Raw genomic sequence first — 14,707 nt, 5'->3', positions numbered from 1 at the left:
GAGATTTTTTTTCCAGCAAGATCTGCATAGTAACAGATTGATATCTACATAATTGATTCAAAATATTGTAAAGAGATGAGTGAGGATCATTTCAAACAAAATATTTATATCAAAATATTCGGGCTATGAGAGCCGTCACCAATCCCAGGGGTTTTGGGAATAGTCAGCTGGCTACTAATGACTCTAAACCATCAAGGTCACACATTAACCGACACAATGAATTGTCTCAAGAATTCAACTAGTGGAGATAATGTCATCGAGAGGAAGAACACATATTTAAAGTTACTCTATTTTTTACCATGTCATATTTTAATACTCTATTTTTTACCATGTATAATTCATAATCAAGATAACATTATGTTCAATTTTTACTATGAAAAGAATGTAATGGTCAACAAACATTCAAACAAGAAACCACCTCTCAATATTCGTGTATTTTTGCAAAATAATAAAAATCCATAATGCATTACCCCCATTGTTTTCAAAAACCCCAAGACAATATATGGAACGATTTTTAAGAACTTCTTTAATTCTTTTAATGCCGTATCGGTCTGGTCGAGCTGATCCCACCGATCTGTATCTCTAATCCACCGATCCGGATCGTTGTCTAGATAGCTAATCCACCCAGCTGATCCAGGTTTTTAAAAAGTGCATACTAAATACACTCAGTGATGATTGTGTGACCAATTGTGGAAACCTACTATTCCATTAATCCTACTCATAGCTTTAAGGGACTAAGTAATTTTCAGGTTACTAGTATGCGTAAAACCTGAAATAAACAAACACACACATTGCACCACAGTAAAATAATCGCAACAAATATATAATAAAGAAACCTTCTCTTTCTCCCCCGTGAGCACTTTTTGCTCTTTCTGTTTGTTTTGAATGCAATTTGAGCACCCAATATGTGGGATGCCGTTGGTAGTCTCCTCTTCATGTAATTGCCTCTTTTTATTACTACAAAAGTTAACATTCTCAAAAGAAATATATAACAAAGCAACTATCAGGTATCCAGATGTCTTTTACATGACATCGACTAAACTTTACCAGCCTCAAAACAAAAATCAAAGATAGAATTACACCCCAAATTAGTTTCATTACTAGAAGCAATCCATGATTTCGAATAAAGATCCACAAGTCTTCGTTTCCGTTCCTAACAATGCTAACCCCTTTCGAAAACTACTAATGGTTTCAAAAATTGCTAACACACTACTAACAGTTAACGTTAAGAAAAACTAATACAAAACCTATAGGTTACTACTCTGTATAGAAAATTCAATCCCATGAAAGGAACAAGATAACAATCTTACTTATTTAAGCCTATCATGAGTATCATTTCCACAAATCACACATGCTGAGAGGAAATTGCAAAAATGAATTCAAATAATTTCTTAGTAGGTACAGTAAAGGCAAGAAAACCCCAATTTCTCAACAAAAAACATGCAGGATATAAAGATCTCATAACAAGCGGAGAAATACCACACTATTTAGTGAGAAAAAGAAGCAGTAACAACCCAACAACCTACAATTTTTTCAGTGTATTATTCATCCGTTCCCAATCAAGAAAACCTACATTTAGGGTTTCCTATCACCTTTCACTGCATATGCTAAAATAACTAACAAATAAATGAAAGGTAAGCATTTCTTAATCACCAAAATTTGCCTCAGAGAACACAAAAGGCTTCAAAAACCCTAATAACACATGTAAAACACAGGTAAAAGAGTAAAATTCCTGAATCCACCACATTTTCTAGGGCAGAAACCCTAACCAAAACATGGAACATGACCATTTCTCTTCTCTATCTGAGATATCCAGGGATTTTGATACGAATAAAGAGCATACTCATAACATAGGCAATCAGCACCGATGTGATACCAGTCGCTGCAAAAGAAACCCTAACGCTCCGAGCCTTGTTCTTATCCAGCGCGAGGTCCATTAAAATGATCCCAACTCCTCCAAGGACGAACATGAAGCCAGAAGAAAGGCCCTCTATAATGTATTGGCCATTAACCCTACCTGACATGAAAACCACTGGTTTCACTGCACCAGTAGCTCGATCTTGGGTACTTCCTATGCCAGGAGGCTCGACTATAACGTCATAGACGAAACCAGAGATAACCAGGAAGTAAGTGAGCAAAACCAGAGAGAAGACAGTCATGGACGAGGGCAGAGAGAGAGAGGGGAGCTTCAGCCTGAGTTTTGGGACTCTAAGGAAAGAGAAAGGGAGGATCTTCAAGAGATGGAGAAGGGGATCCATGGATTCGGTGTCTGAAGAAGTAGAGAGAGAAGAGTTCTCGGCCTTGGGAGCCATGGAGAATGGAAGAGGAAGAGAGAGCTTGGCAGAAGCGAAACCAAGAAAGGGGAGCTGGGCCCAAAATTATAGCGTTCAGTGATTCCGATATTTCGGCGGAAGATCGATTTCGGTATCGAAATTTCGACTTGGAATATGACCTCCTAATCCTTAATTTTTTTTTTTTTTAGAAATTTACGTTCTTGTCCGCCCTATATCAATTATTACAATTTTTTCTCAAACTTTCGTATTTCAATTTTATATATTTTTTATTTTGTTTGGAATAGGTCCAAAGTGACAAGGACTTCATATCGAGATCAACAAAGTATGTTTTTACTATAAGTCAGGACCTTTAAGTTTTGAAGTGAGTTTTGGGTCTGGACTTCGGATAAACGATTGGAAGTCAAGATTTTTAACTTGGTTTTGGATAATGAAGATTCAATAAATAAATAAATAAATAAATATATATATATATGGTGCAGTTGGCATACAGGTGTAGAGGTATGATGTACCTTCAAATTTTATTATGGTACATAATTTTGATGTAAAATGTTCTTAGGATTATCTCAAAATCTATTTTTATATTTAGTTATAAAATTTTAAATTTTAAAAATGGTAAAAATCAAGTAGATCTATAAACATATGAAAATCTTGAAAATGAACGGTGTAGATAATATGTTGTAAGACGCATTATTTATGAGATTTAAATTCTTTTTATTTTTCATAGTCATACATCTCGAAGTCGAGATGATCAATCAAAAGGTTTTTCAACATTAAAACTACATTTTCCGATGGATTTTTTGGGGCATCCATAGTTCTACATTACAAGGTTGCATCTTTATATAAACTTTTTTCATATATATATTTTTAGGTCTAAATCAAGGTATTGTAGAAAAAATGAGTATGAATGTAAAATACAAAATTTCGGGGGCAAATCTCGTCATAACGGATGTTTCGAGCTTTAATTTCTCAAAAAAATATGTTAAGAAAATGTTATCCCTTAAGTCATGGTTTGGTTTGGCCCAATTAAATCATTGTCCACATCCGAGCTATATCCAACCTATTTAGGATTCAGGCCACTTGAAAATATTATAAAAATTATAACATTTTATCTCATGGTGGTATGAAGTTTAACTATGTGAACTGCAATCTTTAAAAATTCTCTAAAGGTCTAAAAAAAAATTTATATTATAAAACTTTATTACGATTAGTTAACATAATAAGTCTATATTTTTTCTTAATGACTTCATACTTAATCCTCTGTACAGGGGTTAAAATCAGGTCTCTTTGATTGATGAGTTGACCCGACTAGGCCTGGAGTCTAGATATTAGACACGACCGGATCTGGGTCAATCCAAGAGCTCATCGGGTATAGCAAGCTCAAGGTCCGGGTCGACCCAACATGATATATATTTGTATAATATATAGATTGTCAATAGTTCATAAGTTTTTTATCCCCAAAAGTGAGGAAATTGAGCAGTATTCACTACTGTGGGCAGATGACCACCGAGATTACTTCTTCAGAGCACATGTTGGAGGAAATTATAGATACATGCATTTATGTTATTTTTTATAGTTGGGGGTGGGTAACAAGGTTTAAACATTGAGTTTATTCTTAATAGACAAGAAATTATAATTTTGCAGGCGATTTAATTATGAGATTGGATACAATGCGACTATTGTACAAAGAAGTCACAATTGTTTGTAACCATCCGTTATGAAATTTGATAGCTTGAGTGTGTTATAAAGTTCAAGAAATTTTCTTTTAAACTTTGTGGTTAGTGAAATAATTTCACATCTAAAGGTCATGATTAATTGTGCTCACTTTGTACAAAAGATAAACGATCGCATTGTATACTTTCCCTTTAATTTGTTGGTTTTCTATACCTATATAGTTTACATTTGTGAAGGGTGACGACAACTTATTCTTGATTAAACGATAGGCAGTGAGCTGCAAATAATGTAAGAGATTAGTGTGAATTACTTTTGTTAAACTGCAATTACTTTGTAAAATTATTATTGGCCGACTGCTATTTGTCTTATCAAAATTGAATGACTGTAACATAAATTATAGGAAAGTTTATCAAAATGCCCCTCCATATTTGGGCAAGCTTTCTATGCTTCTCCTACGGTATAAAACTTATATACTTCCCCTTATCCAACCATCCACTCTAAATGGAGGGCTAAGATTACCCTAATCACAATGTCACGACTCTAAACTATTTTATTTTTAATTTTTTTTCTATAAACTATTTTGACACCAAATTTTGGACATCCAATCATCTATTAAACTCGCACTAGCGAAAAATATAAAAAAAATATTTCCAATAAAATAAAATGACTAAAATACTTCTAAAAATTTCAAGAGGTATTTTGGTTATTATATTTTATCAAAAAATGATTTTTTCATAGGTGTGCCCCAATGAAAAAATAGCACGTACCAAATTTCATATTCATATAACTTGTATTAAAAAAAAAAGAAAAATAAAATACTTTGAGACGTAGGATCTATGATCAAACGGTGAGTGGCTCTCTTGATCAAAATTGAACAGCTGGATGGTAGGGGAGGATAGTTCTTCTATGTTGTAGGGGAAGTATAGAAACCTTTTCCTCCATATTTAATAGTTTACCAATTTATTTTAAAATCCTATCAAAATACACATGAAACAGTTGAAAAAGATAAAAATATTAAATAGTTGATATGTTACTGCAACTTAGAAAAATTTCCCTAAATCATATATTTAAGAAATTAATAGCTCGCCCTTTGAATTCACCACTTGGGCGTGGGCGTCCTCATCAATAGCGATAGCCGCCTAAAACCAAAAAAATGAACTTCATCATTTCATCTCTTTGTTGTTTATCACTCATTTAATTTCTGATATTAAAATAATCATCATCATAACATTTTTCTACCTATTTGAGAGCAGCTACATGAATCCTAGTCTGCCATTCTGCTCTATTAAAAGATATACCCTCAGTGAGGCTATAAAAAAACCCTAGCATAAATAGATAACATAGATTCAAGATTCATAGAAAATTTTGACAAAGTTTTATGTTGGTTGTTTTGCCTAACACAACCCAGCTCTTTTATCAGGGTTTGAATTAAGTCAAAATTTAAAGTCTTCACTACTTCTTGACATAAAATAATATTTTATTTTTAAATTTTTTTTTTTTTTTTTTCATTTGTCCCAAAAATTTTTTAACTCATAAATATATGTAGTTGAAGCACGTGACATTATCATCGGTTCACTCATAACCATCCAATTAAAATCAAACAACTGCGAGTCTCTAAACACATAAAATATATTGCCTATGAAGGCACATAAATATTTACCAAACTTAAGCACTGCTTTGTTATACTTGTAGTTTAAGATAACCTCAAAGAATATCAGGCATCCTTTAACTTAAGACTCCTTTATCTCCATATAATATATGGCTGATTTTTTGAGAAATGTTGACTAATATATGGTTTGATTAGGACAAGGGAACTTCTTATACAAGAAAAAATGAAAAATCTTAAATGAAAAGCGAATGTATATAATAAGAGATGGTTTACAGGTCAGAGTCATCAGATAGTGTGCACCTCTAGTCATGCTTGAAGTTTAAGGAACTTTCCTCAAATTTATTACAGGGAAATAACAGGCCCCAATTGTCGAATAGTTCATTTGATAGCTTGAGGTGTTTGCATATTTTATATTTACGCACAAGAGGCAACAGTCTCATTGTATACAATCCCATATGACCTCCACTGTCCACCATCACACGATGAAATTTTGACTAAAGGCCATGCAACTTTAGTTACAGCTTGACAAAAGTTATTAATATTTAAAGTAATTGATGCATAGTGGAGATAGAGTAGAATGGGATACCATGATTCATATAACCGACACCAATTAGTTCGAAATGATGGATAGTGGAGATCAGCACCCTCACGGTTTCTAAATGAGAATGCTTTACATACAATGTGGTCATAATTCTCATGCTCCTTTACTAGTTTCTTCTTATGAGTGAAAACAAATTAATTTCTTGTACCAAAAGAGTAACCAAAAATGATAATCCCCATATGTTTAAATAGAAGCTGATCAGTCGCTCTCAAATGGTAATTCACTTGAAAAAGAATGAACACTGGTGCAAAAATGAATTATCGCTTAAGTTTTGCCTGATTTCCTAACATTGAATTCATATTTCAATTCATGATTTCACTAATTTTTGTTCCTAACATTTGAGTTATTAAATAATCTCAGTGGATCACCAAAACAAGAAAGAAAAGAAAATCTTGAATCTCGTACAATTTTAGTCAACGAATATTTCCAATCAAAGTTAAAATCTCAGCTAGAACTGGAAAACGGATAGTTGAAAAACCATGACATATAAACAACTGACCTTGACAACACTTGTTCCAAAAGAAAAAAGAGTCATCGCAAAAATGGTACTAAAGCTCTACGATACAATCTGAATATTCCATTATAACTCAGATGAGATTTTGGAGGAACACCACAAAGCAACCACCTCTTAAGGTGCATCATCTATTCAAAATGAATCATGCAGCAGAGCATTCGAAGGAACGAGAAAGACCCAGAGAGAGTAATGAAATATGACCTCTCAAAATGTTTTCTTTCCCTAGTTATTCAGGTTGAATCTTCAGCTTTGAAGCTCGAGTTCTTTTCAATGTTGACAAGGATATATGCTCAAAATTTTAAGTAATAATTTAGTCACTTACAGAGCTTCAATTTCTTGAAGAATGAAGAAGCTACAGATTTAGGATAAGGCTTTGTAGCCAGACAGGTGGGAATGTTTTCGGGTTGCTCGATCCACAATTTATGGTCGATTCCACCAGCTTTAAGCTTTTCGGATAAATTCAGGATTTGGGATTCTCCTTTCACCTCAAGAGTGACCTGCAAGGTGACACATATAAAGCTAATGTTTGATCTGTTTCTTCATAAAGTTAACTTATGTCTACTTGATTATTCTTTTCATCTTTTTCTTGTTGGATAAGCAATAGACAGTAAGGAAATCCAAGGATCCGTGTTTTCTATCCAAACATTCAGGACAAGAAAAACATGCAATTTATGTAAAGGATGTTCTTTTGGCCTAAAGTGAGAGTTCCAGTTTTCTGATTTTCAAGAGAGACTTGATAGGAAAAAGAGTAGCATAAGATATAGATTGTTTGTTGCTTATAATGAGCATATTACTAAGCTATGTAACAATGACATGTGTGTTGCGTGTACTTAGGAGAATCAAACACAGCAATGCACCAGACACACGTGTCAACATGCAACATATACATACAAACATGGGAAATCTGTGTGGATATGTGTCTCAAAAAATTGTCATTTTTTGGATTCACATTTTTTTAAATGACTGCATTTTTATTATGGAAAGTTAATTTTCTGGATTGGGGAACACAACATTTCTGCAATCTGGACCAGTGAGTCCACAGATTGGACAAACAAGACAAGTGCCCCCATTTGTAAAACGCGTGTCCGCATTGTAAGACATGCATGTCCTTTTGTAAGACATGTCTCTGCACCATTGGGGCCGAGTGTCAATGAATTGGACAAGTGCATTGTTTTTCTTTCACTTTTGATGCAAAGAGTTCACAATCACCATTAGCCATTAGATGTGAAAAGCAAGGTTAGGTGATGGATTCTCATATCGTGTCCTTGAACATAGTTCTGAAGAAGTTTTAGGTCCTCAAGTCTCAGCAACAAAAAATTAAACCTTCACTAAGGATTTATGAAGTTCATCTCAAGTTAGTGTCAAACATGTAGCAGATGGGGCTTTTGTAGCACCTTTTTCTTTAACGCATCAAACATCTGCCATAAAAATCCGAGATTTCATACCACAACTTTATGGTCAAACCAAAGGTAAGTGCAAATGAATTCTAGAAATGAATGAAAACACACTATCTTTTACCAAAATGGAATTTAAAATTTCTTTCAAGGCCAGATAAATGTGACATTTTTCAAGTGGGTCTCTAAGGTGCTGATGCAAGGGTAACGGATCAGTTAAAAAATTCTACCAACAAAGTGTTCTATCATTCCATAACTTTTTAGTTCATTGTAAGAACGGTGTGCCTTACCTACAAAGGCTTGATAACAGGAATGGCAAGAGGATTTAGCTGAAATATCTCATAACTAAAATATGAGGTTCTCACAAGGACAAATCTAGACCATCTTTTATGACAATTGGAAATTTGGGGGAAATAGATCTATAACCTTCTAAACTATATAAGATTTTCGGATAATAAGCAGTAACGATTTCTTCAAATAAGTAGAATAAAACTTTATTCTCAATAGTCTATCCCCAAATACTTAGGAAAAAGGTTCTAATGATGATGACGAGTCTATCCAAAAAATTTAATAATCCTCTCATCACAAACGCCAAAACTTAATATTTACTCTGTGTGTAACACTAGATCCCATCCATCTCCAACTAACTCAACTAAGGAAGCTCAAGTTCTCTACAAAATAGATCCTCAACTTCATATTTAATGCTTGTTTCAAACTTCAATTGGGGTGCAAGGCATAGCTCAAATTTTCATTTAACTAAAATCTCCCAACTTATACTACTTAGTTGTTCCACAAAACATAAACAAATGCACTATAATTTCTTCTCTTCTATCCTTGTATGGTTGCATACCAAAGAAATAATAAGCAAGATTAGAAGGTAACTAAATCATGAGATGAAGGCTACTGCAAAGAAACTAGGTCAAGGTTAAGAAACAATACCATATGTGATATCAACAAAAATTTGGATTCAATTTTCACAATGTACAAAAACTCAATTGCAAATTGCTTATTGGATTACTTCTAAATATCAGTTTATTTAACATTATCACTACTAGTTTTCACCAGGATAAGCAACAAAAGGACAGTGAAATGTAAGGTTTTGAGGTAAACAAAATTTTACTGTGTACTAAAAAATTTCAAATTTTTTTTATGGAAACCCCCCAACATCACCAAAAAAGATCCCCAATAAGTAAAAAACAAGAATAAAAAAAGACCAAATGGCAAGTATATACCTTTTATTTTTATTCTTCATTTTTTTTAATGCACATTAGCTACATTCACATTTTTTTTCTTGTATGCATAAATTAGACAATTTCACAAACCTTGTCATAAAACCTAGAGCCCTAAAGTTCTCCAAAAAATTGAAAAATTGATACCAAAAACACTAATAATCTCACCACAATCAAATACTCTGAATTAGCCACTGTTATTCATAATAAATGTCACTACTTGAGAAACCATAACACAAAAATCAGAAAACCCATTAACCATGTCCTAGAAATCAGAGGACCCATTCTAGAGAGAGAAAACAAGAAAATGATTGTAGAGAGAGTGTATGTCAGAGAATGAGGGGAATTTTTACCTAGATAGATAGAGAAAGAGAGAAAGAGCTAACCTTACGCATGTGATCAATATCATCAGGGGCACAATATCGACTGGTTAATGGGTCATCCCTGAAACACCAAATGGCGGAAACAGAGGCGTGGCAACCCTGAGTTACTACGCTACCAAGCGGCCATGAATCAATGAGGTCTCTTCTCAAAACCACGTACTGAACCAGAGGGTCTTTTTCTTCAATTTTTGATGGACTTTTCTCCTTCTCCTCCGGTTTGATAGAATTCATGGCCTTCACAGTGAAAGTCCTAGAAATTTTCAGAGGAGAACAATGGGAAATTACCTTTGGAGGCCTGCAAATGGAGAGGGAATAAATGCAGCGAGGAGGGAGGAGAGAGAGCATGGTGCAAACGTGTGAGTTTACACGTGCATTGTGTAAGAATATATTGACCGTGGTTCAATTAGCTTAAGGGGCTGAGAATCTACCCTGTGTAAGAATATATTTACCATCGTCAGATTAGGTTTTATTTGGATCTGGGTATGGATCCAAGATTTGGATCCGATAACTCAGATTTGGATTTGAATATAGATGGATCTCACAAAACTTCAACTTAATTTTTAATATATTATATTATTTTATATATATGTATATATGCTGTATAATATTTTTTTATATATTATTTTGTATCTATCTGGATCTTTTATATGCCTTTCGGACCTAAATCTAGATTCGGGTGGATTTGGGCCCATTCCCAGCCCCAGGCCGCAACCTCACTAATGAAAGTGAGACCGCGGTCTTACAACAAAAGTGGAGCCGCGGCTCAAAGCCATGCCAGTAACTATATGTCCATTGTGAATTGTTAACTTAAATCTAATGTTTCAAAATGGGTTAAATTTGGGTGGCTTTGTGAAAGCTTGTCACACCCCGAAATGTGACAGACAAAACATATATACATCTATTGATAGGATAAATTTACAGTGGCGAGGTCTTACAAAGTAACAAAAGAAGGTTTAAGCAAAACTACAATATCTTCCCAAAGTTGATCTTGACGAGGACACAAATGAAACCGCAGTTATCCTGAAAAATGTTTACCATTGTTTGATGAGTTTGGCTACTCAGTAAGTGATCATCATAATTCTAAAAATAATCATGGTTGAAAGATATCAATATTTTCAAAAAGAAGATCTATTAACAGAAATGCATCAACAGTTTCACTTTCAATAAATGCATAATTAAGTATAATCCGAATAATTGAAATGCACATAACACTTTAACGCGTCAATGCATAATTCAAAGGATTTCACAAAATACCCTACTGGCGTCCCAAGTAGGTCACCTATATACCCCATCAGCGTCCTGATAGGTCCACTTAATCCCTATCGGCGTCCAAGATAGGTCCACTTAATCCCTATCGACGTCCCAGATAGGTCCACTTAATCCTTGCAGGTCCACTTATACCTCACCGGCGTACCGGATGAGTCCACTTAATCCGTACCGACGTCCCGGATAGGTCCACTTATACCTCACCGACGAACCGGATGAGTCCACTTGCATACTTAAATTATTTCTAAATCTCTTTAAACATTCGAAAGCAGCAATATCATGTACTCAACATATCACTGAAACCATTAATATGAATTTCACTTAAACCATTAATAACAGTCACTCTCTATAATATTTCAAAAATAACCAATCAAATATTTTGGGCTCAAATTTAGAAAGGTAGCAGTTTGTAAAGGCATTCTAGCATAATTGCCAATTTAATATGTATAGAAAAACTCTTATAAAAATTCAAGAATACGGAATTATCACAATTTATGGAATATCAATTCACAAATAAACATTTCACAACAATACTATAATTAATTGCAAAAATGTCAATTTTTAAATAATAAGGCAGTCATTGGCACATGAATTTTACAATGTCTAAATATTCAATACAGTAGAAAGAAATATCACAATTTTACTAAAAGCAGAAATATCACATTTATTTCTAACAATAGACAAGAAAAATAAATAAATTTATTTTTCTAATTTACAGCATTCAAAATTTCTAACATAGATAAAATATCACAATGTTTATTAAAAAGATTATTTTTCAAGATAATGAGGTCACGTGCGCATAAAATTTATCGCGCCTAAAATTCATGATAATAAGCAGAAATAATTATTTCATTTTATTTTTAAAAAGAATGGATTATTTTTCGAGACAATGAGGTCACTTACACACAAAACTGATAAAATAAAGATCCTAGACGGAAATATCACTATTTATTAAAAATATACTATTTTTCAGGAAGACGATATCACTTACCCACAAATATTTGAGAGGGAACATCGATAAAATTCTGCTAGAGAGAGAGAGATCTCAAAATTTTCTAGGGTAAAAGTGCTCACCTCCCCTATTTAAATTCTTATAACGTATTATTATATTATTTTATTACGCTCTACCTCATACCTGAGGTGTCGCGTTAAAAGCAGACTTTTATCGTACGAAAACCACGTCCGCTAAAGGACGCTGCCAGCTGCAAGCAGCATGGGGCAAAAGCTGGCAAAGGAAAAAAGTAAAGGCAAAGCAAAAGTTAATCCAAAGCAAAAGTTTTGAAAATAGTGATGGTCCCCAAGGACCATCATACTCAATCAGACCATCACCTATTAAAAGCATCATTTCCCCCCTTTTTTTTTTTTTTTTTTGAAATTTTAGGATTGTTACAAAGCTACAGTCCAAACAATGAGTAACAAGATATACTACTTTTTTACCGAAAAAGATATACTATTTTAGGGTTTGAAATATATATATATATATATATATATATATTAGATCTATATTTGTTGAGGTTGATATGATCGACTTAAGAATTTTATAGTGCCAGAACGTATCTTTTCAATGAGATTTGAGTTGCAGCTCTACACAAACTCAAAATTGTAAAGGGAGAAGTTATTTTAAAATTTAAGTTTTTGAAAGAGAGATTGTATTAACATTTTAGAGAGAGAAACAATATCAAATTTTAGAGAAAGAATATTTAAAATGTTTAGAGCGAGAAATTATCTAAATTTTTTAGAGAGAGAAACTATTTTATATTTTAAGTTTTAGAAATAGAAAGTGTATTAAAATTTTAGGGAAAAAACCCCATCAAATTTTATAGAGAGAAACTATATCAAATTTTTAAAGAAAGACTATCTCAAATTTTGAGTTTTAGAGAGAGAAATTATATAAAATTTTGTTATCTATGTTGGTGTTATTCTGGAGTGAGAGATATCTGGCTTGGGCTTGGTGTTTGAAAAGGGAGGAAGACCGCTTCTTGACATTGCATGGAGGAAGCAATAAGAGAGAGAGGGGGAAGAGAGAGAGAGAGGATTTGCATTTTTTTTTTAAAAAAATATTTCAGGCAATCCAAACAATGAACTCTACTTTTTTATGGTTTCTACGAGGTGCAATCCAAATAGTATACACTATATTCCAGGAAATACTAATTTCACTAAATACCAATTTCAGGATACACTTTTCCACATGATTGAAAAATCCGGGGAGCCAAATGGCCTTTTAGTGTCTTGGGAAAGGTAAGAGTTATTGTTAAAATTGTTAAAAGTTTATTTTCTAGAAATTATATTAGTTTTTATGTTATTTCATTATCAATGATGTAGTGAAGTTGTACTTGTAAGTTTGTGTAATAAGAAGTTGTGAAACTACTGTGTGGTTAGTAGTTATTGTTGTAGGTTAGTAGTTATAATTATAAGTGGACAATGATTGTAGGAAATATGGTTGTAAAAGCCTCTATTTAAAAGAGAGGTCTGTGGTGGGAAAATTGAGACACATGTTGAAGGTTAATCTTGGGTGTCAAGCTTGTAATGCCTTTATGTACCACGGGGTCACATGTGTTAAGGTTAATCTTGGGTGTCAAAATTATAATGCTTTTGTGTACTTCATGTTTTTCTTGAATGAAAGATTCGTTTTTCTTCCACCTCATTTTAGTTATTCTTCTTCTTTCTATTTGGTTGTGAGTTTTGAGTTAGTGTACCATGTTACACTAATTGAGGAGCGGATTGTTCCAGGGTTTTGTCATCCATCTTCTCTAAATGGTATCAGAGCCACATGGTGGTGGTTATGTTGCTTTGATTTTCTCGGTGAAAAAGATCAATTTTCTCCTTGAAAATGGATTCAGTGGAAGGTCTAATGGTTTGATGCGGAAGAACCTATTTGGAGGCAGGTTAAAGAGGGAATATATTCTCAACGTTACCTCTATTCTAGGGTGGGTTATGCAACTCTACTTGGTGGAATCTGAGAATCTTTTTGGTGTCTTGCTAAATGGCCGGATTTTCAATTTCGGGAAATGATGAAGATAATCGTGTACACATAGTCTAGTTTTCTAAAATGATCACTTTAAGAGGGGATGTTAAAATTGTTAAAGTTTATTTTCTAGAAAGTATATTAATTTTTATGTTATTTCATTATCAATGATGTAGTGACGTTGTACTTGTGAGTTTGTGTAATAAGAAGTTGGGAAACTATTAGGTCGTTAGTAGTTATTGGTGTAGGTTAGTAGTTACAGTTATAAATGGGTAGTTATTGTAGGAATTATGGTCGTAAAAACATCTATTTAAAAAAGAGGTTTGTGGTGGGAAAATTAGAACATATGTTTAAGGGTAATCTTGGATATCAAGATTGTAACGTCTTTCTGTAATCCGCGTCACCTGTGTTAATCTTGGATGTCAAGATTGTGATGCCTTCGTGTAGGCCATGTTTTTCTTGAACGAAAGATTAGTTTTTTCTTCCAACTTTTTTGGTTCTTCTTTTTTTTTCTATTTGGTAATGAGTTTTGGACTAGTATGATAATATTACATTAATTGAGAAGCGAATTGTTATGGTGTTGTGACATCTGTTTTTCTCTACAGTTATGGAGCAAAAAATATCGAATTTCAACTCTTTGTCACATCAAAGCCTATCCAGATGGGGTTCCTCGTGGAGTTACATCAGAATGCGTGATGCATTAGTTTGGCTCGCTACTATTCAGGGTATAACTTGACGATTGATACTCTCTTTTGTGAATACCAACAAAAAGAAACCTACC

At 33.4% G+C, this 14,707-nt stretch overlaps 2 protein-coding genes across 2 annotated transcripts; both read right to left on the bottom strand.

Moving 5' to 3' along the window:
* Positions 1-1,486: 1,486 nt before the first annotated feature.
* Positions 1,487-2,373, bottom strand: LOC18435666 (Oligosaccharyltransferase complex/magnesium transporter family protein). The gene has a single exon (XM_006845709.4). It carries the CDS (start codon positions 2,310-2,312, stop codon positions 1,800-1,802), a length of 513 nt encoding a protein of 170 aa, XP_006845772.1. The 5' UTR covers positions 2,313-2,373; the 3' UTR covers positions 1,487-1,799.
* Positions 2,374-6,732: 4,359 nt separating this feature from the next.
* Positions 6,733-10,053, bottom strand: LOC18435665 (Peptidyl-tRNA hydrolase II (PTH2) family protein). The gene is made up of 2 exons (XM_006845708.4): positions 9,699-10,053; positions 6,733-7,186 (listed from the first exon to the last, which is right to left on the bottom strand). Exons 1-2 carry the CDS (start codon positions 10,038-10,040, stop codon positions 7,004-7,006), a joined length of 525 nt encoding a protein of 174 aa, XP_006845771.2. The 5' UTR covers positions 10,041-10,053; the 3' UTR covers positions 6,733-7,003.
* Between the last annotated feature and the right edge of the window lie 4,654 nt (positions 10,054-14,707).

The sequence above is a fragment of the Amborella trichopoda genome, chromosome 12 (genome assembly GCF_054954075.1).
Source record: "Amborella trichopoda isolate Santa Cruz 75 chromosome 12, AtrichopodaSantaCruz75HAP2 v2.0, whole genome shotgun sequence".
Classification (NCBI taxonomy): Eukaryota; Viridiplantae; Streptophyta; class Magnoliopsida; order Amborellales; family Amborellaceae; genus Amborella; species Amborella trichopoda.
The sequence above is the reverse complement of the archived record's forward strand: the minus strand, read 5'-3'. Positions and strand labels throughout refer to the sequence as shown.

What these genes read in the sequence shown, in the direction of transcription:
- LOC18435666 (XM_006845709.4), bottom strand. Translation starts at nt 2,312, where the DNA reads ATGGCTCCCAAGGCCGAGAACTCTTCTCTCTCTACTTCTTCAGACACC.
- LOC18435665 (XM_006845708.4), bottom strand. Translation starts at nt 10,040, where the DNA reads ATGCTCTCTCTCCTCCCTCCTCGCTGCATTTATTCCCTCTCCATTTGC. An exon ending in ATATTGATCACATGCGTAAG is followed by an intron (nt 7,187 to 9,698) that starts GTTAGCTCTTTC and finishes GTCACCTTGCAG; the next exon opens with GTCACTCTTGAGGTGAAAGG.